The sequence below is a fragment of the Pongo pygmaeus genome, chromosome 15 (genome assembly GCF_028885625.2).
Source record: "Pongo pygmaeus isolate AG05252 chromosome 15, NHGRI_mPonPyg2-v2.0_pri, whole genome shotgun sequence".
Taxonomy (NCBI): domain Eukaryota; kingdom Metazoa; phylum Chordata; class Mammalia; order Primates; family Hominidae; genus Pongo; species Pongo pygmaeus.
The window spans coordinates 90,606,802-90,632,387 of NC_072388.2; the positions used below are offsets into that span (position 1 = coordinate 90,606,802).

At 45.6% G+C, this 25,586-nt stretch overlaps 1 protein-coding gene across 2 annotated transcripts in view; it reads right to left on the reverse strand.

Annotated features, from left to right (window-relative positions):
• Window positions 1-6,755: 6,755 nt before the first annotated feature.
• The window catches only part of CATSPERB (cation channel sperm associated auxiliary subunit beta), a 158,632-nt gene continuing 139,801 nt past the window's right edge, over window positions 6,756-25,586 (reverse strand). For both annotated transcript variants that reach the window (XM_054448695.2, XM_054448693.2), the window contains 5 exons: window positions 21,431-21,541; window positions 19,074-19,209; window positions 17,523-17,623; window positions 16,762-16,836; window positions 6,756-8,576 (listed from right to left, as the gene is read on the reverse strand). In XM_054448695.2, coding sequence (XP_054304670.1) covers window positions 8,373-8,576; window positions 16,762-16,836; window positions 17,523-17,623; window positions 19,074-19,209; window positions 21,431-21,541 — 627 coding nt within the window. In that variant the 3' untranslated portion in view covers window positions 6,756-8,372. The remainder of the gene's footprint in view (window positions 8,577-16,761; window positions 16,837-17,522; window positions 17,624-19,073; window positions 19,210-21,430; window positions 21,542-25,586) is intronic.

A 25,586-nucleotide genomic window follows, 5' to 3' on the forward strand; every position in this document is an offset into this window, starting at 1 on the left:
CATACCTGTAATCCCAGCACTTTGGGAGGCCAACGTGGGCAGATCACCTGAGGTGAGGAGTTCAAGACCAGCCTAACCAACATGATGAAACCCTGTCTCTACAAAAATACAAAAATTAGCTGGGCATGATTGTGGGTGCCTGTAATCCCAGCTATTTGGGAGGCTGAGGTGGGAGAATCGCCTGAACCTGGGAGGTGGAGGTTGCAGTGAGCCGAGATCGTGTCATTCCACTCCAACCTGGGCGACAGAGTGAGACTCCGTCTCAACAAAACAAAACAAAACAAACAACCTATATTCAAGTGCAAAGAGAAAGAGGGAAAGACTTTTAAAAAGAAAAAAAAAGACCTACATATAATAAATTACGAATGTCATATGGCAGCAAGCTCTTCATGTTACTTTCCATTTAGACCCAGTTAATGTATCTATATTACGTATGCTTAATGTGTATGTACACACACACACACACACACACACACCATAAAAGATTAAGAAATACGCCTAAATTTTAAGTGGTATGATTTAAATTTTTTTCATACTTTTATTTTCTAAATTTTCCAGTTATTGCTCTTAGAAAGTTAGAAAGTTAGAGACCAAAAAAACCCATTCCCTTATAATTTTATATATATAATGATTCCCCAAAGCCTCTTATTTTGAGTTCTTTCTTTGTATTCATTTTCAACCAATATTTATTGAGTGTCTAGTTTGTGCCTGAAATGTATTTTATATGAACTTCTCTTATAACAAGATGCTCTTATGTCTTATTTATATTCTCATAGTCTCCCCTGAACTTGATTTTAAACAGCATTTTTCTTTCTCTTGTTTTTTCTTTTTCAATCATTTGTTGAATATCAACCATGTGTTGGTCACTCTTTTAGGAAGGCATTAAAAAGAAATGTGACAGAAAATTAGCACTGTCCCTATTGCAGGGGAGAGATAAGCATGTAAACACCAAAACCGTGCCAAGAAGCTTGATATAGAACTGTGTACCATGCTACCCCACTCAAAGGAGACAAAGGACTAACTATCAGAGAGAGCTGGGGAGAAACTTTTCTACGGAGGTGACATTTCAACTAGGCCTTGAATGACAGGTCAAATTATCTTAGATGAAAAGGGAGGAGGGGGCTGGTGAGGAGGAAGAGGCTGGCAGGGGAGGAGGAGGCTGGCAGAAGAGGGGGAGACTGGCAGGGAAGAGGGAGGTGGCAGGACAGAAGGTTGGCAGGGAGGAGGACGCTGGCAGGGAGGAGGAGGCTGGCAGGGAGGAGGAGGCTGGCAGGGGAGGAGGAGGTTGGCAGGGAGCAAGAGGCTGGCAGGGGAGGAGGAGGAGGCTGGCGGGAGAGGAGAAGGTTAGCAGGGAGGAGGAGGCTGGCAGGAGAGGAGGCAGCCGGTGGGGGAGCAGGAGGCTGGCAGAGAGAAAGAGGCTGGGCAGGGAGGAGGAGGTTGGCAGGGAGGAGGAGGTTGGCAAGAGAGGAGGCGGCTTGCAGGGGAGGAGGCTGGCAGGCAAGCGCTGCGGGCCACCGTGGGTGGTGGGCGGGTTTTCCCCTCAGGCAGGTGCAGGTCCTAAGGGGGCGGGCCCCGTTGGGTGCTCATGACGCAGAGGTCCCTAGGATTTGCTCCTCACAGCGGGAGCGCCCTCGAGAGGAGCCGCGTCTGCGCCTCCCGAGACGGACCACTGGGGCGCCTCCGCCCCGCGCCCTGCCTGGTGGGCCGCCCCGCACGGTGAGCTCAGCGTGGAGGCGGCAGCGCGCTCGCCCTTCCGCGCCCTCCCAGCGCGGTCTCTCCTCGTCCGCGCTCCCCGCTCCCCAGGCGTTTCTGGGATGATGGTCGGCCGGGCACTTACGTGTTTCAAAGCGGGTGACAGCCGCCGCTCGGGTGTACTGTTCGCTCTCTCCCGCCGGGATCCGAGTTCTTGTTCCCCGACAACTCGTGGGAGTGCCCGCTCCAGCGTGGTTTCTCCTTCTCCAGGAACGGCCCCAGTGAGCAGAAGAGCTGGGTCTGGATTGCATGGCCCTGTCTCCCAGCCATGGTTGACTAATTTAGGGACACCCATGGCTCTGGACTCCTGCAGCCAGCCAGACGCCTGTCTTTGAATTTTTGACTTGGATGAGAGTCCTGTAGCTGCAGGTTGTGGTTGAGAGGGGAGTTTAGTCACACGATGGCAGTGCCTAGAGAGATCTGGGCAGGAGGTTCTGCTGCTGTGGCCCCGGAGGGCCTCCGTTGTGCTGTGCTCAGAGGCCCCTGAGCGTGATGTGAGATGGGGAGGGGGCTGAGGGATGTAGGTAGTCAGTGACTGCTGAAAGAAGAAGAATGTTAGCATTTTTGGGTTAGATGGTTGCTTCTGATGGCAGAGACAGGCAAATCCCCAAATTACTGATCTAGACAAAATAGTCTTGGACAGAACGATTTTGTGACTCTTCTGAATGAAGCTCTCATTGCCCGTGGCCAAACGCTGAGATGAAAATGCAGTTCAGAACCGATTTTGTGTATTTCTTAAGTCGAATACCAGTTGAGCTCACAGCTCAAGCAGATCTCTTTGATGAACATCAAAGTGGCAGATTGTGTTTCCAAAGATGACTACAACAATCCCCCCCAAACGACAGGATTTTTTGCAATGTCCCCTTGCCAGTCAAAAGAGGGGGAGTCTACTTCTCCTTCCTTTGAACCTGGGCTGTCCCTGCAAACACCTTGATAGTAGAATGAGGCAGAGGTGACATTCAGGGGGCAGCCAAAACCAGGCATTAACGAAACTCCAGCAGCTCCCGTTTTTGTGTTCTGGTGGAAGCCCATCGCCCTAGAAGAAGTCTCCCTACCGCTGAGGCAGAAGAATAGGTTCTGGAGGCAGGGAACTTAAGGCCAATTCATACCGACTTCCTAAAGCTGAATCAAGGGAAAACACCAAGGTCTGGGGGCAGGACTCTGAGGCCAATTCACGATAATTTCCCAAAGCTGGACCAAAAGGGGAACACCTGTGTCTGGGGCAGGGAACCAAAGGACAATTAATGCCAACTTCCTAAAGCTAAACCAAAAGGGAAAACCCCAGCTCCCCACGCCAAGTAACAAAGGATCAAAGGCCATTCTCCCTACAGCCCTCCTGCTTCCACCACCGGTCAGATGGAAAGGCAGAGTGCCCTGGATTGGCCACCGGCCGAGCAAGGGCCATGCCTTCATCTGCCTAGGGTGCTAATTCACCCCAGCCTGTAATTAGCCACAGACCAAATCCTTCATCCAGATCAGGGGTAACCGATAGGAATCTCCAAAGGAGGGCTTAAAACCCAGAAAACTTTGTAACTGGGCCCTTAAGCTGTGTGCTTGGGCCCACTCTTACCCTGTGGAGTGCTTTCTTGCTTTAGTAAATCTCTGCTTTCATTGCTTCCTTCCTGTATTTCATTCCTTTGTTACTTTGTGCGTTTTGTTCAAGCAATGCCTCACTCTGTCGCCCAGGCTGGAGTGCAGGGGCACGATCACAGCTTACTGCAGCCTCAACTTCCTGGGCTCCAGTGATCCTCCCACCCCAGCCTCCCAATTAGCTGGAAATATGGGTGTACACCACCACCCCTGGCTAATTTTTTTTTGTGTGTGTGGCTTATTATTATTATTATTTTTTGGTGGTTTATTTATTTTTTATTTTTTTGATGGTGGTGGCGGGGGGCAGGTCTCACTATGTTGCCCAGGCTGGTCTCGAACACCTGGCCTCAAGTGATCCTCCTGCCTTGGCCTCCCAAAGTTTTGGGATTACAGGTGTTTGCCACCAAGCCTGGCTGGCCACATGATTTTATTTGGGTGATAAACTATGAGCAGATGTGTTGTACAGCTGCCCAAGTGGCCCCTGTTCTTTGGTCTGTGTCCTAGAATGAGAGACATATGGAGCCACCACAGCTGATCGGCTGAACAGTGGGCAAGAAATGTTTATTGTTATAAGCAACTGAGAGTGAGATCTGAGGGTTGTTGCAAGAAATTGTTATAAGCAACTGAGAGTGAGATCTGAGGGTTGTTACTGCTATAAAAACTGAGTAATAAGCCTGGCCAAGCAAGTATCACCTGAATTCTTCCTACAGTGAAATCTTTGCCATTTCCTAATGTGCTTCCCTTGCAGCCGAAACCTCAAAATCCTTCCTGTGTTCACTGTTTGTCAAGTGGCAGATTCTAAATCAAAATAAACTGAAAGGTGTTAGGCATCAGAATAGAAAAGAGTTACATTGTAGAATTGCAGTTTATAGAAATGTGTTCACTGTATTGCCTAAAGTCTGGGGAAATTTTTACAGGCCAAGTTTGTAAGAATTCCTGGAGCCGAGGAAGTTGAGGCTGCAGTAAGCTGTGATCGTATCCCTGCACTCCAGCCTGGGCGACAGAGTGAGACATTGCATTGAACAAAACGCACAAAGTAACAAAGGAATGAAATACAGGAAGGAAGCAATGAAAGCAGAGATTTATTAAAGCAAGAAAGCACTCCACAGGGTAGGAGTGGGCCCAAGCACACAGTTTGTAACTGGCCCAAGCCTGGTTACAAAGTTTTCTGAGTTTTACACAGAAACTCTCTGCACTATCTTCACAACTTTTCTGTAAATCTTAAACTATTCTAATATTTTTAAAAGTTTATTAAGAGAAAAAACCCAGGCTTTAGATTCTGGAGCCTATACTTTTAACCACTGTGCTATACTCTATCTCTAGACCCCTGGTCCAAGGGAAGCTCGGAGGAGTTGACAAACACTCGTTTCCTAGGTCCCCAGAATGGTCCTCATTCCTGCCCATGACAAAAACTGATTGTTTAGACTTTGCTTTGTTTATCTGACGTTCTGTAGTGTTTGTTCAGTGCATCTCCCTTGTTATTTTAATTAGATAAAAATCTATTACTTATGACCTAAAAACAGCAGGGGCAGCAGCATCAATTACAGCCAACACTTAACACACTCACTGTAAATGGGTCCTGTTCTAAACATTTTACACGTATTCATTCATTTGATCCTCCTGAGAACCCTGTTAGTGATAGGGATAGGAGGCAGAGAAATTCTAGGCAGAAAAGGGCAGAGTCCCTGGAGAAGCCCCACCCTCAAACTTGGAACCATGGCCCAAAGTGAGATTCCTGTTTTCTCGCTCAAATATTGCCTTTTCCAAAACCACACATGGCCTGCCACACCCCCAATCCTGTACCCATTAAAAACCCCTTACCCTACTGGCAGAGAGCAAAGAAGGGGAGAAGAGGAGAAGCAGCTGGACGTTGGAGACTGGTCTGATGTCAGAGACAAGCAGCTTGACTTCAGAGGGGTGGTTTTGAGAGGTGACAACGTGCTGGTGGCCCTCACTCACTCTCAGCGCCTCCTCGGCCTTGGCATCTGCTCTGGCCATGCTTGAGGAGCCCTTCAGCCCGCCACTACACTGTGGGAGCCCCTCTCTGGGCTGGCCAAGGCTGGAGCCGGCTCCCTCTGCTTGAGGGGAGGTGTGGAGGGAGAGGCGCGGGCAGGAACCAGGGTTGGGCGGGAACCGGGGCTGTGCCAGGCGCTCATGGGCCAGCGCGAGTTCCAGGTGGGCGTGGGCTTAGCGGGCCCTGCACTCGGAGGGCTGGCCTGGGGCAGTGAGAGGCTTAGCACCCAGGCCAGCAGCTGCGGAGGGGGCGCTGGGTCCTCCAGCACTGCCAGCCCACCCGCGCCACGCTTGAATTCTCGCAGGGCCTCAGCCGCCTTCTGGCAGGGCAGGGCTCAGGACCTGCAGCCTGCCATGCCCAAGTGCCGCCCCCCCCCACCCATGGTGGGCTCCGGCACAGCCCAAGCCTCCCTGAGGGGTGCTGCCCCCGCTCCACGGCGCCTGGTCCCATGGACTCCCCAAGGGCTGAGGAGTGCAGGCCAGCAGAGCGGGACTGGTGGGCAGCTCCGCCCGCGGCCCTGGCATGGGATCCACTAGGCGAAGCCAGCTGGGCTCCAGTCAGGTGGGGACTTGGAGAACTTTTATGTCTAGCTGCAGGATTGTATATGCACCAATCAGCACTCTGTGTCTAGCTCGGGGTTCCTGGATGCACCAATCAGCACTCTGTATCTAGCTAATCTGGTGGGGACTTGGAAAACCTTTATGTCTAGCTAAAGGATTGTAAATACACCAATCAGCACTCTGTGTCTAGCTCAAGGTTTGTAAATGCAGCAATCAGCACCTGTGTCTAGCTCAAGGTTTGTAAACACACCAATCAGTGTTCTGTGTCTAGTTAATCTAGTGGGGACTTGGAGAACTTTTACATCTAGCTAGAGGACTGTAAATACACCAATCAGCACTCTGTGTCTAGCGCCGAGATTGTAAATGCACCAATCAGCACCCTGTCAAAACAGACCAATCAGCTCTCTGTAAAATGGACCAATCAGCTCTCTGTAAAATGGGCCAATCAGCAAGATGTGGGTGGGGTGAGATAAGGGAATAAAAGCAGGCTGCCTGAGCCAGCAGCGGCAAGCCGCTGGGGTCCCCTTCCACACTGTGGAAGCTTTGTTTTTTTGGTGTTCACAATAAATCTTGCTGCTGCTCACTCTTTGGGTCCAACGCTGTCTTTGTGAACTGTAACACTCACGGTGAAGGTCTGCAGCTTCACTCCTGAAGCCAGTGAAACCACTAACCTACCGGGAAGGATGAACAACTCCGGATGGAAGGAACGAACAACTCCAGACGCGCCACCTTTAAGAGCTGTAACACTCACTGCAAAGGTCTGCAGCTTCACTCCTGAAGCCAGTGAGACCACGAACCCACCAGAAGGAAGAAATTCTGGACATGTCCGAGCATCAGAAGGAAAAAACTCCGGACACACCGTCTTTAAGAACTGTAACACTCACCGCGAGGGTCCGCAGCTTCATTCTTGAAGTCAGCGAGACCAAGAACCCACCAATTCCGGACACAGTTTGACGGTGTTGCTTCAGAGAGGAGTCTGGCCAGGGATGACCGGACTCCAGGGGAAGATCACCTTCCTGCTCCAGCCGCCTTCCAACTCCCCTTCCTGCTGAGAGCCACTTCCATCAGCCCTCCACCTTCACCACCCTTCAATTTGTTCATGCAAACTGATTTTTCCTGGAAACTGAACAAGAGCTTGTGTACCATGGGTGTGGACACTAAAGGCTGTCACACTGACCCTCTGCCCTCGCTGGCAAAGAGCAACTGCCTCCCACGAAAAGGCAGAGAGCCCACTGAGCTGTTTTAACACCTAAGCCATCCATGGACAGCAGAGTTAAAAGAGCATTGTAACACATACCCTCTGGGGCTTTGGGGATCGTGGATACTCCTCCCTACAAGCTGCCTTGGGGCCTACATGGAGTTTTGCTCCTGCTGGCGCCCAAAATTGCTCACTCTGGCTCCTACACCCGCTCACCTGCATGCTCCCCATCTCGTGAGGGGTCGAGAGCTGCAGGCTGAATAAGCGAGGCATCCCTGTCACGAGGCCTGTTAAGGGGTGAAGGAAAATTTCCTGTTTCATTAGGTAGGTGTTACTATCTTCCCATTTTACAGGTGAAGCAACTCATGCACGAAAAAATTAACTTCCCAAGGTTACATATCTAGTAAATGGCAAACCCAGGAGTTCTGGCTCTGGAGTCTGATTCTCTTGCCCACCTGCTGCACTGCCCTCTCTAAGGAATTTCAATGATAGATCTCAGACCTGGATTGGATGCCTTCCTTTCCTTATGTTGTCAAAACTGTGCTCCCCTTCTGAGCTTTTCCAGGGAGCATGAAGCTGTGATCTCTGAATGTTATGGTCATCTTCTGACTACCTGGGGACATTTACTTTGAGAGTACACAGAGATATAGCTTTTGGAATTCTCCATGCTGCATGTGGGTTTATAAACCAATACCCTGCTCAGACACCGCCTTCTTCTAACACCCTAATGATGGGGTCACATTTCCCTCTCTAGGTACTACAATCTGGTTTTGAAGTTGCCCGAAGAAACTTGAATGGCTTCCTCTTTCATTCCCACAAGGCTCTGAGAACACTTCTGCTGATCAGCTGTCTTCACTCCTACCTCACCCTGGCATAACTGTACTCTACTCAAACTCTATCTGGAAGGAGCAGAGCTCAGGGGTTCTGACCCCACAGAATGGGCTCCAGGCACTAAGAGCTGAACAACACAGAACACCTGTTCCATGTCGAGTTGGTTATCATTTTATACTTTTCTAAAAACCTCAAGGAAGATCTTCAACATAAGCCCTGGCACAAGACATTTTCTATGTATTCAAAATAAGAAAAGGGAATGGTGAATATATTGACAAGTAGCAATTTGAATTATAATGACAATTCTGTAGGATTTTATGTAGCTTGCATGTTTAACATTTAAGTATATTGTTCTAGGAATTGTCCGATAAAACTAGAAAATAAAGAGAAATTATGATGACCATGTGTTCGTTCACTCTTCAGACTTTCATCTATGAATCAGCTCACTGAGAGAGATACTTGAAAGCTTCTCTTGGTTTCTTCTAATCCATCTTTGGAATGTCCTCCACGGATGGATGCCACGCAGTTGAAACATAAATGCTATAAAAATTAATCCCCCTAGCACTACCGCTGTTGCCACGGCAATAAGCGTGTGTCCTGGGAATGGCAATGGTGCCTCATCAACATAAATCTGCAACAGAAAAAGCACAGTCTTTAAGCTTTCTGAATTTAGCAATGCAAAACACTGAAAATTTAATGTTCCCCACAATTAATCGGAGAGCAAAACGCTGCCCAGAGTTACAAAGACATTCAGCATCCACAAAGCTTGGAAACAGTCTCTTGACAACTGAACAAGTAACAATTTGCCTACAATAAATAGGGGATAAGAAGTCCATGTATTATCCTATGCCTTTACCCTGTCTTTAATGGTGGAAGGAGCAGATAAAATGCTTACACAGCAGAACATTGTCTGTTCAGTCACAGAGGAATGGGCAAAGAGCTCTGGGAACGTGGAGGAGGGAATGCCTACCTGCCTAGGGCAGTCAGGAAATGCGCTTTCTGAGCTGGATCATGACGAATAAGTGGGTTCACCGAAGAGAAGGAGATAAAGGAACATTCCAGGTAGAGGCATATGTCTGTGCTCTTTCAAGCTACCACCTCTTTAGAAAATCCTCTCTGTAGGTGCTGCCAGTATAGGAAACTTTTTATGTATTCAAAATGTTTCCTCTGCGTGAATAGCTAATTAACAGAAGCAAGTAAATTCCTGGAGGACAGATAGGATTATTGACAGAGAGGGACAGTGATGTCTTTTTCTCTGAGATGTGAGGCAAGGGTGGGGTCATTGTATGCTAAATATAGAAGTGTGGCATAAAGAGAGTAGGGGGTTCAAGCCCAGGCTTGTGTTTCCTTTGTGAAGCAGGAAGCCAGATCATCTTTTGTGGGAGAAGAACGTGCTGATGAATGGAACTAGGACAGTAGGGAATGTGGGAAAGTGCAAAGGACAAGAAAAAGGATGACGGGCTGCTTTAAGGTCTAGCTCAAGTTAAAGGTACCGCCATCCTCCCAGTGACCCAAGGAGGTAGCTGATTTCTTAGAAACAGTCCCTCCATGCTGTACATTCTCTAAAATTCCCCTCACGTTCATTCTTTCAGTACTGCTACTGTGATTATTGTGCCACTTTTCATAAATAGGCTACTCTAGTAGCCTCCTTCCCAGCCCACCAGTCCGTGTTGACATCCTAACATTGCCAGATTTATCTTTGTATAAAACACTAGTCTGTGTATAAACACCTTTTTCCAAAAATGTTTAATAGCTTTTCATTGTTGACAGGAATGTTGACAGGAGTGTTCTAAAGCTTTCACTCTGACATTCAAAGCCTTCCACAATTGGACCCTAACCTACCTGGCTTTCTTCTAAATAACCTTATATTCCAGCCAAATGGATTTGAGCTATTCAAAAAGCAAACTTTATGCTTTTAATAGTGACAGGAGGCAGTCAAATGCCTAGGCAGATAGGGGCGGGTCGCCGGTGAAACCTGACCTTCAAGCTGAAGGCAGTCCCAGGTAAATCCACATACTGAATTCAGAACCTGTCTTCCTGTTTGGCGTGCTTTCCTCTGACGGATCCCACCCTTCACCTGTTTTACATATACCTACCCTTCCTAATTGGTTTTCTACACTGCTGTGCCCACCTTTGAGTGGTACCTTTGCTTTAGCCTTTCTTTGCTTACTCGTAAGCCAATCAGCATGCTCTCCCCTATTTTGAGCCCATAAAGGCCCCACTCAGCCACACTGGCAAAGAAACCACCTGACTGCAGGGGTGAGGGACCACACTCTACGTCCCCTGTCTGCTGAGAGCTGTTGCATCACTCAATAAAATTATTCTCTGCCCTGCTCACTCTTCAATTGTCAGTGTTTCCTCATTATACTTGGATGCAGGACGAGAACATGGGTACACGCTACAACACAGGTGGGACAAGTGGGCAGGGTGCCTCCAGTGGCAGGCTCAGGGTTGAGCAAGGCCCAGGTGGAGGATGTCACCAGCTGTGGAGGTCCCCGGTTGGCAAAGTGGCCAAGAAAAGTCCTGCATCACTTTCCCATATCTGTACCTGGTGTCTCCATCCAGAATGCCTTCCTTATTCATTTCTGCCTAATGAAATTTCAGTCACTCCACCAGATGATGTAAAAATTTCACTTGTGGCTGGGCACGGTGGCTCACGCCTGTAATCCCAGCACTTTGGGAGGCCAAGGCGGGCAGATCACGAGGTCAGGAGATTGAGACCATCCTGGCTAACACGGTGAAACCCCGCCTCTACTGAAAATACAAAAAATTTAGCCAGGCATGGTGGCGGGTGCCTGTAATCCCAGCTACTCGGGAGGCTGAGGCAGGAGAATGGCATGAACCTGGGAGGCGGAACTTGCAGTGAGCCGAGATCGTGCCTCTGCACTCCAGCCTGGGCAACAGAGCATGACTCCATCTCAAAAAAAAAAAAAAAAAATTTCACTTGCTTATTTAAGCCATTTATTATATTTCTAAGATTAGAAATGTCTATCACCTCTGAATTCTGTATTCTCCACCTAAATTGCTACCTCTAAAGTTCTGAAAAACACTTTTTCTTCAAATGTTTTCCTTCTAATCTTCTTCAACCATCCAAATATTCCACACCATTTCTAAAAAACGTTAGACCTCAGAATTATGAGTCTGTTTTAGATACAATGTCTATTTACTCCTAAAATACTTTTTTTGTAAATTAAGTATTTATTGATCATTCTTGGGTGTTTCTCGGAGAGGGGGATATGGGAGGGTCACAGGATAATAGTGGAGAGAAGGTCGGGAGATAAACACATGAACAAAGGTCTCTGGTTTTCCTAGGCAGAGGTCCCTGCGGCCTTCTGCAGTGTTTGTGCCCCTGGGTACTTGAGATTAGGGAGTGGTGATGACTCTTAAAGAGCATGCTGCCTTCAAGCATCTGTTTAACAAAGCACATCTTGCACCGCCCTTAATCCATTTAACCCTGAGTTGACACAGCACATGTTTCAGAGAGCAGGGGGCTGGGGGAAAGGCCATAGATCAACAGCATCCCAAGGCAGAAGAATTTCTCCTAGTCAGAACAAAATGGAGTCTCCTATGCCCACCTCTTTCTACACAGACACAGCAACAATCTGATCTCTCCTTCCTTTCCCCACACTTCCCCCCCTTCTTTTCAACAAAACCGCCATCGTCCTCATGGCCCGCTCCCGATGGCCGCTGTCTCTTTGGAGCTGTTGGGTACACCTCCTAGACAGGGCGGCCGGGCAGAGGCGCTCCTCACCTCCCAGACGATGGGTGGCCGGGCAGAGGCGCTCCTCACCTCCCAGACGATGGGTGGCCGGGCAGAGGCGCTCCTCACATCCCAGACAATGGGTGGCCGGGCAGAGGTGCTCCTCACCTCCCAGACGGGGTGGCAGCCAGGCAGAGGCGCTCCTCACTTCTCAGATGGGGCGGCCGGGCAGAGGCGCTCCTCACATCCCAGACGGGGCGGCCGGGCAGAGGTCCTCCTCACTTCCCAGATGGGGCGGCCAGGCAGAGGTGCTCCTCACAACCCAGACGGGGCGGCCAGGCAGAGGCGCCCCTCACTTCCTCCCAGACGGGGTGGCAGCCAGGCAGAGGCGCTCCTCACCTCCCAGACGGGGCGGCCGGGCAGAGGCGCTCCTCACCTCCCAGATGGGGCGGCCGGGCAGAGGTGCTCCTCACCTCCCAGACGGGGCGGCCGGGCAGAGGCGCTCCTCACTTCCCAGACGATGGGTGGCCGGGCAGAGGTGCTCCTCACTTCCCAGACGGGGTGGCAGCCGGGCAGAGGCACTCCTCACTTCCTCCCAGACAGGGCGGCCGGGCAGAGGCGCTCCTCACTTCCTCCCAGACGGGGTGGCGGCCGGGCAGAGGAGCTCCTCACCTCCCAGACGGGGCGGCCGGGCAGAGGTGCTCCTCACTTCCCAGATGGGGTGGCGGCCGGGCAGAGGCACTCCTCACTTCCCAGACGGGGCGGCCGGGCAGAGGCGCTCCTCACTTCCCAGACAGGGCGGATGGGCAGAGGCGCTCCTCATTTCCTCCCAGATGAGGTGGCGGCCAGGCAGAGGCGCTCCTCACCTCCCAGATGGGGCGGCCAGGCAGAGGTGCTCCTCACCTCCCAGACGGGGCGGCCGGACAGAGGTGCTCCTCACTTCCTCCCAGACGGGGTGGTGGCCGGGCAGAGGCGCTCCTCACCTCCCAGACGGGGCGACCAGGCAGAGGCGCTCCTCACTTCCCAGACGGGGTGGCCAGGCAGAGGCGCTCCTCACTTCCCAGACGGGGCGACCCGGCAGAGGCGCTCCTCACTTCTCAGACGGGGGCGACCGGGCAGAGGCGCTCCTCACATCCCAGACAATGGGCGGCCGGGCAGAGACGCTCCTCATTTCCTATACGGGATGGCGGCCGGGCAGAGGCACTCCTCACTTCCCAGACGGGGCGGCCGGGTGGAGGGGCTCCTCATATCCCAGACGATGGGCAGCCAGGCAGAGATGCTCCTCACTTCCTAGACGGGGTGGCGGCGGGGCACAGGCTGTAATCTTAGCACTTTAGGAGGCCAAGGCAGGTGGCTGGGAGGTGGAGGTTGTAGGGAGCCGAGATCACGCCACTGCACTCCAGCCTGAGCAACATTGAGCATTGAGTGAGCAAGACTCCGTCTGCAATCCCAGCACCTCGGGAGGCCGAGGTGGGCAGATCACTCCAGGCCAGGAGCTGGAGACCAGCCCGGTCAACATGGCAAAACCCCGTCTCCACCAAAAACACAAAAACCAGTCAGGCATGGCGGTGTGCGCCTGCAATCCCAGGCACGCGGCAGGCCGAGGCAGGAGAATCACAGGAGCCCGAGGCAGGGAGGTTGCAGTGAGCCGAGATCAGGGCAGTACAGTCCAGCTTCGGCAACAGAGGGAGACCGAAAAAAGAAGGAGAGGGAGACCGAAGAAAGGAGAGGGAGAGGGAGAGGGAGAGCCTAAAATACTTTAATTTGTATTTTTAAGCACAAAAATTCACTTAAATAACCAGAGTGCAATGATCAAAGTCAAGAAATTAACATTAAGACAATACTATTCTGTAATTACAGATCTTACTCCTTTTTTTTTTTTTTTTTTTTTTTTCCAGTTATCCCCATAATGAATTTTGGGTGAAAGAAAATCCAAGCTTATGGGTTGTGTTTCATTGTTTCAGGATTCTCCTTTCTCCTCCCCTTTCTTTTCTTGACAGAGCTTCCCTATGTTACCAGGCTGGAGTGCAGTGGTTATTCACTGGCATGTTAATACTGGACTGAGGCCTCAAACCCCTGGCCTCAGAGGATCCCCCCTTGGCCTCCCAAATAGCTGGGGTTACAGTCATGTGTCACCAGGTCTGGCTATTTCAGGGTACTTTCTTTTTTTTCCTTTTTTTTTGAGACAGAGTCTCACTCTGTCACCCAGGCTGGATGAAGTGCAGTGGTGCGATCTTGGCTCACTGCAATCTCCGCCTCCTGGGTTCAAGCAATTCTCTTGCCTCAGCCTCCTGAGTAACTGGGATTACAGGCATGCACTACCACACCTGGCTAATTTTTGTATTTTTAGTAGAGATGATGTTTCGCCGTGTTGGCCAGGCTGGTCTCGAACTCCTGACCTCAAGTGATCCACCCATGTCGGCCTCCCAAAGTGCTGGGATTACAGGCATGAGCCACCACGCCCGGCCTATTTCAGGGTACTTTCAAAAGCAGGTTCCAACAGTCCCAAGAACCTTTATAGACTTTCCCTATATTTTCTTAACAATTCTTTTCCTTTATTAATGGTGCAGTCACACCTATCTTTTATCCATTTTTGTTCTTCCTCCATTCCTGAAGCTTCCAGTTTCCCGCTGTTATCACTTTTCTTCTGTTTGAATAATTTCTTTAAGCATTTTCAAAAGAGAAGTTCTCCTGACAATGGATTCTCTTAGTTTTCTCTCATTTGAGAAAGTCTTGATTTTTTATTCCTGAAAGATATTTTCAGTAGATAGAGAATTCTGGATTGACGATCCTTCCTCCCAACTCAACCCTCACCCCTAACACTTTAAAGATGTTGTATAACTTTCTTTTGCCTCTGTGGTTTCTGTTGAGAAATCAGCAGTCATTCAAACTGTACCCTTGTATATACAGTGTTGTTTTTCTGTGACCACTTTTAATATTTTATCATCTTGATTTTTGGTAGTTTGATTATGATGTATTCAGGCATGGTTTTCTCTATCTTTATCTTGTTTAGGGCTCATTAAGCTTCTTGAATATGTAAACTTATGTCTTCACCAAACTTGAGGCTTTTCAGTCTTTATTTCTTTCCTTTCTTCTTCTTTTTATTTTTATTTTTTGAGACAGGGTCTCATTCTGTCACCCAGACTGGAGTGCAGTGGCATGATCTCAGCTCACTGCAGCCTCGACCTCCCAGGCTGAAGCAACCCTCCCACCTTGGCGTCCAGAGTAGCTGGAACTACAGATGCATGCCTCCATGCCTGGCTAATTTTTTTGTATTTGTAGAGACAGGGCCTTGCCATGTTGCTCAGTTGGTCTTAAATTCCTGAGCTCAAGCGATCCACCCACCTTGGCCTCCCAAAGTGCTGGGACTTTTTTCCCATACCAGTCTTTTTCTCCACTCCTTCATGGACTCTGATAACATAAATGTTAGACCTTCTGATACTGTCACACAGATCCCTGAGGCAAGATCTTCTTCTTAAAATACTTTTTCTTCAGGTTGGGTTTCCACTGACTTGCTTTCAAGTTCACTGATTTTTTTCCTGTTCCATATCCATTCAGCAATTGAGTCCTTTTGGTAGTTTTTAAATTTAAATATTATAGTTTTTAGTTCTAAAATTTCCATTTTGTCCTTTTTAAGTAGCTTCTAGATCTGTGCTTATAATTGATCATTTTCTACTTATTTCAAAAGTATTTACCTGTATTGCATGGAGCATGGTTATAATAGCTAGTTTAGAATATTTGATAATTGCATTTGTGGTCCTTTGTTGATGTCTTTTCTCTTCAGAATTGATTACATTGTCTTGGTTGTTGATACGGTGAATAATATCAGATTGTATTCTGGTGAATAATGGTGAATAATATCAGATTGTATCCTGGTAAATATGGTGAATAATATCGGATTGTATCCTGGACATTTTTGATGTTATGTTAGGAGATTCTGGTTCTTGTTTAAAAGTCATCTGGAAAATGCTGATTATTTATTTGTTTGTTTTTAGCAGTCAATCACACTGGTTGAGTTCAGGTCACAAGTTATGCCTCACCTTCTGTGGGTGGTGGTTTCAATGTCAGTTCAGTTTTCCAAGCTGTTGCTATGCTATTTGTGTCTTCCTGGTTGGTACCTGTGCCACTCAGGAGCTGCTCTGAAACTAGAGGATGTTTACTTTGTAGTTTTATTTCAAAGGCTTTGCTGTTTTCTTTAGGTGTGCCCTGGTCATATGCAGCTTCTTCCTGGTGTTAGTTTATATAAAGAATCAGGACTCCCTTTCTCCAGCCCTCTTCTCATAGAGATGTCCCCCCATGCTTTCCACTCTTAGAGGTCCTTTCCCTTGTTCTCTGGAAAGAAAGTGGAGCTTCTATGAGAATTTTAGCCCTCTGTGCTATTGTGCTGTTCCCCAGAACCAGGGCTGCTCTTGGGCCAAAGAGGTGAGAAAAGAGAGAAAAAAATAACAGAGCCATTATTGGGGCTGGCCTTAGAGCTGGGCCGGAACAGGAGAGAGAGAGAGAGAGAGGGAGAATGTTAATGTGACATCAACATTTGACAATGACTCATTAATTGATTTTTATCAAATCCTTATTCCTTCCCATGCCTCACAGGCAGCACATGTCATTATATGAATAAGCAAAAATGAGTTGTTGCTTTCATGGGATGATTTGGGAAAGACTAATTCTGGTTTTCAATTCCTTTGGATCTTGAAAGCCTTTGAAATATTTAAGACAATGATTACAGTTCAAACAGCCAAAAGGAGGATAATCAGACTAGAAACTAAAAAGTTACAGAAATATGTTCTTTGGAGAAGTAGAGGTGAGAGGAAGAGCATTAAAAGTCAGAAAACTGGGCTCAACAAGGAAGGTGGAGAAGGAACAAAAACAAAGACAGCCACATATTATTATATGTATTATTAAAATTCTGGCAGCATTAATCAGTCCTGGCACCCATCATGCACCCTGGCTTTGTCACTACTGACAGTGTCACTGCTACCCTTCAGGATCCGCTGTCTTTAAGCCTTGTCCATCACACAAATTCTGCCAATTTTTTCTCTTCGGTGTCTCTTGAATTGGTTTTGTCATGTTTTTTCTCCAGCCATCACCCCTCTGATGCCGAATGCACCCATTTTACCTGAAATTCTTCAATTAAGTTACAAAAAGTTACTCCTGAAATGACGGTCACTCTAAAGTGGAAAAGTTCAGAGCCCTGTGGAAAAAAGCACACCCAGTCATTAGCAGCATCAACATGTACATTCCTTTAAGTATTAATAAAAATATACCCTGGGGCCACTGTCCCTATAGATGCTGCATGAAAATATTCCCATCCTCTTCCTTAGGCTCTCGGACATACACATCATGCATCAAAATAAAAAGATGGATTGAAGTGGAGGGATTCAATAGCTGATACTTTTTTTTTTTTTTAGAATGAGGAGACAAAAACTAATAACTAAACCTGGCCTTGATAAGTACTTTGGGCTAATCCTCGTATTTGTGGCTTCAATATGTTCCCTAATTCTGATTGGTTTTCACAATTATCTGTATTATACCAACTTCATGTATTTTTATGGGCAGCTGGAACCAGAAAACGTGCTCGTGCATATCCAGGTGAATAATACTGAGCCCATTTCTTCCCTTTCACTTTCGGAAACACTCTTTCTTCTCCACTTTGCTAGATAATATGGCTTGCCTATCTGCTCAAAACTTTGGAAATAATAACACCAAGGGAAATGGAGAAAAAATAAACCCTCTTCATATACTTTAAAGGTATATACTTTAAAGATGTTATTCCCACCATTCCTGGTTACCTATACTTTAGAATTAAAACCAATCTTAGTTTAGACGTACATGTTTTATCTAAACTCAACACAGTAAAAACAACAATGCCATCATTACCTTTATGCTTAAGTTGAGACCTGAAGGATTATACACTGCAGCACCAAGAATTGGTTCTACTAATTGTTTCATTTTTTTAATATTTTCTGGCACCGTGTGTTCTAAAAATACATAAAACATATTTTAAGCACAGTTATTTTCTCATTTTGTATTAGGTTGGTGCAAAAGTAATTGCTGTTTTTGCCATTACTTTTAATTTACTATTTCATTTGCAATTACTAATATAAAATTTGTTATGCACATTAAGGTACAATGAAAGATTTCACTCCATAACATGACCAAGTTATCCCATACTTTTAGTTCTGCTTGACTTTGTAGACGATGTATTTAGGGAGTTAGGCCCAATATCTCACACTGCCTTCAAGGGCATCCTCAAGAAGTTCAAGACTTCTGATCAGCTTCACGCTGACCTTTTCCTTCCAGCCCCATATGCTCAGGATCAGTCCTGACCTGCACGTGCTTCGTGTTTTTGGCAGTAAGGTCATCTCAGGACCTCCTTAGTGATAGGTAAACGATTTATAATAAGGTGGCAGTAAAGTTTTACAATGGGATTACTTGACTATTTTCCTGCCTTTCTTGTCATCCTTTCTAAAACGAGATAGGTAGTGCAGGGGTTACACGTTGCAGTGGTATAAAGGTACACAGAATCTAAAGGAAAAGAAACAGCTGTGATTGTAATTTCCAATTTCCATAGTGTAAATACTCTCACCCTGGCTAATTTCAATCTACCAATGGTTTAACATCTAGCTTGTAAAATGTTTAAATATTTAATGATCAGGACTCTAAAACTGGTAAGAACAGTGTCCAGCACACCACAGAAAATGGGGATGTCAGTTAATGCAAAATATTTAGTAGCTTTATTTTGCTGGATTTTTCATTTCAAAAATGCATATATTTTGGCCAGAGCAAGACTCACTGAATACCAAATGCCTGGATATTTAGTAACATATTAATGGCTGACCAAAATTTCTGTTTAGTTAATTATTTCTATCTACCTACGTATCTCCTTGGAGTATTCATACGTGAACACAAAATGTGCAACAAAAAGTTACATATTTGAGGTAAAGTGAATAGGGGTAAACATCTTATTTAAAATATTTCTGCATCTTTTCAATTATTTTACCATAAAACCTTTAAGAAACCTTTAAGAAACTCGTATAATTAGAAGACAGATCCTAAAGATTATCTGGCCACACCTTTTACAACCTTCTCTGTCACACTGAATGGGCAGGGAAAGGAGATGCCAGGCCACCAAGCAGCACAATTTCAGACAGTCATTGTTGCTATTGATCCACAAAATGACCTTCAATTTTTTTTGCAGTGTAAATTATTCAAAAATGCTTTTACCCTAGAATCCAGGCCACTGGGAGTGATGATGAAATAAGTAGGAAATAATAGAAGTAAACAGCAATATGCCAACTGATCCAAATCCATTTGCAAGAACTCCTGGTTCTCTTTTGTGTGAACAGGCTTTGAAAACCATTGATCTTTGTAAACCAGTAACAATATTACTTATCAGATAAAATAATTACAGATGAAAGCAAACCCTACTCAGTTTCCAGTTTTGCCTCATGTTCACTTCAGTCACAGTAACCAGATATGGAGATTGCAATGGGACACGTCCATCCTCGTTGATAATTTCCAAAGAAACTGGATATTGTGTAATTGGAAACTTAAAGCGAGGAACCTAAAATACAAATTCCAAGAATGAATGTAAACTTGGAAAAGTCAATAGTCACTTCATTTCCTGGTAAAAAACGAAAAGATATATTGCCAATAGTTTGGCTGTTCAATGAAATGTGCTCCTGAGGGGTTTCTGCCTTTTCAGTCATGAAAATGTCTTAGAGCAGAATCAATGTGAACTCCAAAGGCAGTATATACATTGTGGTAACAAAATTCATCACTTCTATAGGCCCTTTTCACAGGAATTTACTATGATGTCACTCAAAACTTTTTTTTGGCTAAATCATATCCCAGGAGGCCGTGCATAGATCGCTCACCCTCCTTTTGCCACTCTTCCAGCCAGTCAGTCTTGCAGGCACAATCTGTAAACTTGGGCTCTGGCGTCAGAGCTCAAAGCCAGCCCCAATGCATGTTAATAATGCGATCTTTGACAAATTGCCTGACTTCTCTGTGGCTTGAATTAAATGAGATAAATCACGGAGAAGGCTTAGAGTAGCATTTAGTAGATAGTAAGTGCTCATGAAACATTATTTTGATTCAGCAAGGGGGTATATAAAAACAGCCCTCATAATTTACAGAATGCTGGCTAGACACAATGGCTCACGCTTATAATACCAGCACTTTGGGAGGCCGAGGCGGGCGGATCACTCGAGGTCAGGAGTTTGAGACCAGTCTGGCCAACATGGTGAAACCCCATCTCTACTGAAAATACAAAAATTAGCTGGGCATAGTGGTGGGCGCCTATAGTCCCAGCTACTTGAGAGGCTGAGGCAGGAGAATCACTTAAACCCAGGAGGCGGAGGTTGCGGTGAGCTGAGATGACGCCATTACACTCCGACCTGGGCGACAGAGCGAGACTCGGTCTCAAAAAAAGTAAAAACGAAAATAAAATAATAATAATTTACAGAATGCTGACTCTACACCAACATATTGTATATATATATATATAATATATATATCTTATATATAGTCTCTAGATGTCTTTTTTTTTTTTTTTTTTTTTTGAGATGGAGTCTTGCTCTGTCACCCAGGCTAGAGTGCAGTGGCACTATCTCGGCTCACTGCAGGCTCCACCTCCCAGGTTCAAGCCATTCTCCTGCCTTAGCCTCCCCAGTAGCTGGGACTACAGGCGCCCACCACCACGCCCGGCTAATTTTTTTGTACTTTTAGTAGAGACAGGGTTTCACCGTGTTAGCCAGGATGGTCTCGATCTCCTGACCTCATGATCCGCCCGCCTCGGCCTCCCAAAGTGCTGGAATTACAGGCATGAGCCACTGAGCCCGGCTTCTAGATGTCTTACATATGTATAGTCTGTGTAATAACAGTTTCTCAATATACAGTGTTACAAGAACTTTGAAATTGATCTGTTTGACAGATATAGCAACTGCATATTTGTTTTTTTCTTTTTTTTGAGACGGAATCTTGCTATGTCACCCAGGCTGGAGTGCAGTGGTGCGATCTCTGCTTACTGCAACCTCTGCCTCCCAGGTTTAAGCAATTCTGTCTCAGCCTCCTGAGTAGCTGGGACTACAGGTGCAAGCCACCATGCCCGGCTAATTTTTGTATTTTTAGTAGAGATTGGGTTTCACCATATTGGTCAGACTGGTTTCGAACTCCTGACCTCAGGTGATCCACCCGCGTTGGCCTCCCAAAGTGCTGGGATTACAGGCGTGAGCCACCGCACCCGGCCCCAACTGCATATTTGACTCTTCTAATGCAAATTTTGATACTAACAGAATAAAATATTATTTGACACAGAAGCCTTCTCTTAACCAACATATTACACCGTCTTTCATTTGTGACTGTCAGCAGGCTGAGCTTGATTACAATGACTTTGCCTTCTATATTCCAAGAACCTGATACTAGATACTCAAAGTTATTTTAAATGAATCAATATTTACCATAACCTGGTATATGTTTTACAGACTACAAGTTGCTTTTGTATATATAGGGGTGTGTGTGGGTGTGGGCGTGTGTGTCTTTATACAAATGCTGTGGAATGGACAAGGTAGTGCAGGTATTATTGTTTTATTTTACCAATGAGGTTTATTAACTTGCAAGGTACATTTAAATCCGGATCTTTCTAGCTCGGTGTCATATTTAGCTCTGCATTATAATAAGACATTATTTCTATGTCTTAGTTTTCATGTTTAACCTAAAGGCACATTTCAAAATCTTGTTAATGAGAAAGTATCCTGTCTTCAGGTAATTAGAAATGATCTTACTTTTTCCCTGCAATCCGAGAAAGCAACAGCATGTGAAAACTTCTGATCCTTTGTGCAGTTACACTCCTCCCGAGTGGAAACATTAGCACACTGTTTGAATTTACCAGTTTTCTGCAAATAGAAGTAACAGATGTTGACTTGTTTTTCTGCGTTGCAGGATTTCTGCAAACTGATAAATATCTAATAAATATTTATTCCCTGAAGAAGTGAAGTTCCTGAGAAGTTAAAAGGGGAAAGCAATTCATTAATAATAAAGTAAGAATAGAAGTACAGTATTTCTGAATTTTAGTTGCCCCCTTGCTTGGTAATTTGAACCCAAGTATTACTCAGCCGCTTGCCGTTCACCTCGTGCAGTTGCATGGGACCTAGAAAGCCTGTGTCATTCTGAATTCTGCATCCCAGGACTACCAAACTAACTGCTCTTGGCCCCTGCCATTGCAGGGATCCAGACGGAAACATAAAATGAGTGGACTTGATAACATGGGGCTGCAGGCTCTCCAAACCTACTATTTCATACTTGTCTTTCTTCATAGCATATGTTGATATTTTAAATCTCCACTATATCTGCCCATTTGTCATTCATTTATACTTGCTCTCTCTTGCCATTCATTTATTTTATTATTATTATTATTTTTAGAGATAGTGTCTTGCTGTGTTGCCCAGGCTTTAGTGCAAGGGCTCAATCATAGCTCACTGTAGTCTTGAACTCCTGGACTCAAGCAATCCTCCCATCTCATCCTCCCTAGTATTATAGTTGGGACTACGGGCACACACCACCACACTTGGCTGATTGAAAAAAAATTTTTTTGGTAGAGAGTCTATCCTGACTATGCAATAGAAAAGAAAAACCCATTTTCTGGGGAGAAATTCAAGCCAGTTGCAGAAATTTGCAAGTAGCAAGGAGCCTACTGTTAATCCTCAAGACTATGGTGAAAATGTCTCCAGACCATGTCAGACCTTCATGGCAGCCCCTCCCATCAAAGGCCCAAAGGCCCAGGAGGAAAAAGTGGTTTTGTGGGCCAGGCACAGGGTCCCCATGCTGTGTGTAGCCTAGGGACTCGGTGCCCTGTGTCCCAGCTGCTCCAGCTGTGGCTGAAAGGGGCCAACGTACAGCTCAGGCTGTGGCTTCAGAGGGTGGAAGTCCCAAGCCTTGACAGCTTCCACGTGGTGTTGAGCCTGTGGGTGCACAGAAGTCAAGAATTGAGGTTTGGGAACCTCTGCCTAGATTTCAGATGTATGGAAACACCTGGATGCCCAGGCAAAAGTTTTCTGCAGGGGTGGGGCCTTCATGGAGAACCTCTGCTAGGGCAGTGCAGCAGGGAAATGTGGGGTGGGAACTCCCACACAGAGTCCCTACTGGGGCACTGCCTAGTGGAGCTGTGAGAAGAGGGCCACTGTCCTACAGACCCCAGAATGGCAAATCCACTGACAGCTTGCACCGGGTGCCTGGAAAAGCTGCAGACACTCAACATCAGCCCGTGAAAGCAGACAGGAGGGAGGCTGTACCCTGCAAAGCCACAGGGGTGGAGCTGCCCAAAACCATGGGAACCCACCTGTTGCATCAGCATGACCTGGAGTCAAAGGAGATCATTTTAGAGTTTTAAAACTTGACTGCCCTGCTGGATTTTGGACTTGCATGGGTCCTATAACCCCTTGGTTTTGGCAAATTTCTCCCATTTGGAATGGCTGAATGGGTAAATACAGGTATTTACCCAATACCTGAAACCCTATTGTATCTAGGAAGTAACTAGCTTGTTTTTGATTTTACAGGCTCATAGGTGGAAGGGACTTGCTTGTCTCACATGAGACTTTGTAATGTGGACTTTTGGGTTAATGCTGAAGTGAGTTAAGACTTTAGGGAACTGTTGGGAAGGGATGATTGGTTTTAAAATGTGAGGACATGAGATCTGGAGGGGCCAGGGGCAGAATGATATGGTTTGGCTGTGTTCCCATTCAAATCTCAACTTGAATTGCATCTCGCAGGATTCCCACATGTTGTGGAAGGGACCCAGGGGGACGTCATTGAATTATGGGGGCTGGTCTTTCCCATGCTATTCTCGTGATAGTGAATAAGTCTCACAAGATCTGATGGGTTTATCAGGAGTTTCCACTTTTGCTTTCTCCTCATTTTCTCTTGCTGCTGCCATGTAAGAAGTGCCTTTTGCACTATTCACAATAGCAAAGACTTGGAACCAACCTAAATGTCCAACAATGATAGACTGGATTAAGAAAATGTGGCATATATACACCATGGAATACTATGCAGCCATAAAAAATGATGAGTTCATGTCCTTTGCAGGGACATGGATGAAACTGGAAATCATCATTCTCAGCAAACTATCACAAGGACAAAAACCCAAACACCGCATGTTCTCACTCATAGGTGGGAATTAAACAATGAGAACACATGGACACAGGAAGGGGAACATCACACACCGGGGACTGTTGTGGGGTGGGGGGAGGGGGAGGGATAGCATTAGGAGATATACCTAATGCTAAATGACGAGTTAATGGGTGCAGCACACCAACATGGCACATGTATACATATGTAACAAACCTGCACTTTGTGCATCTGTACCCTAAAACTTAAAGTGTAATAATAATAAAAGAAAAAAAAAAGTGCCTTTTGAACTCTGCCATGATTCTGAGGCCTCCCCAGCCATGTGGAACTGTAAGTCCAATTAAACCTCTTTCTTTTGTAAATTGTAAATTCTTTTGTAAACTGCCCAGTCTCGGGTATGTCTTTATCAGCAGTGTGAAAATGGACTAATACAATGGGGAGGTCCCAAAAGCTCATTTTTAGCAGGCTGTGAAACCTCATGTCTTGTGAAGAGAAAATAGAGGGGAGGAAGGGAGAAAAAATAAAAAATAAAAAAAAGAACAGTCCTGGAAAAATCAATATAGGCCACATTACTCTGAAGTCCATACATTAGTAGGCAGGTATGAAAGTGGCTTATGTACGTAAATAGGTTGTAGTTATTTTCTTCTGAAGTTTAAGTTGTCTGGCTTCAGTTTGCAGGGTTTTAAGAAAGCACAGCTTAGTTTTCAGTGACTCCAAATAAAGAAAAATGGGGATAAAAAAGAAGGAAAAAAATTGAAAACATTATTTTGAAGACTTGTAGTCAAGAAAAATTAGAATTCAGTCCCAACTATAGAAAATTATAAAAATTGAAAAAAATATTAGACAAGACTAGGATCTAACAACAGGTCTACTGTAGTTTTGAAACATAATTTTTCCCTCTCCAGTTTCCCATTTTTACTAAAGACAAATCATAGTATGACTGGTATGCTTTATTATACTTGGCCTAATATTTGTATACAGTGTAGCAAGAATAATTATTTTTTACATAGGCTTTTAAATTGGCTTTGATGGAACTTTGTTCCATAGGAGGAATCTCAGATAAGCCTTATTTATTTATTTATTTTTAATTAATTTATTTTTATTTTAATTTTTTTAGTAGAGACAGGGTTTCACCATGTTAGCCAGGATGGTCTCAATCTCCTGACCTTGTGATCCGCCCACCTCGGACTCCCAAAGTGCTGGGATTACAGGCGTGAGCCACTGCACCCAGCCCAGATAAGACTTTTTTAAAGCCGAGCCCAGCCATGGATTTGTGCTGTCAAATATCTATGAGTTGTGTGAATTTCCTCTCCTCTTGAGGATCCAAGATAAACCTGGGGCTTCTGTGCCTGTCAGAAAATGACATTCTTTACTAAGCACAGGTCAGAAACCCTGTACAGGGACTGTGTACACAAAATATGAGGCCAGTTTCCCAAGGGCTTTATTGGCTCCATAAGTCAAGTTTGCTTCCTTAAAGAAAAGCACATCATTCCAGTCAAAGCCTTGGTAAAATAACCAATTCCTCCAATTGTGTCCTATTGCAAAAGAAAACAGATTCTTACTGCACTTATGCAAATAACTATATTGCTATAAATTAAGAATAGTCACAAATAGTTTCCAAATTCTAGAGAAATCAGGTAAAGGGAAACAAATAGGTTCCAAATTTTGTTCACAGGAGTATACTTTACTCAATTATTAAAAGTTGTAAATAGCTTAAAAGAATTATTTTCTTAACTCTGAAAAACAAAACAAAGTATCAGCAACATTTTAAGCAAAAAGTCAAAAAGATTACTTCCGTTTTCTATTGGTTCAGTT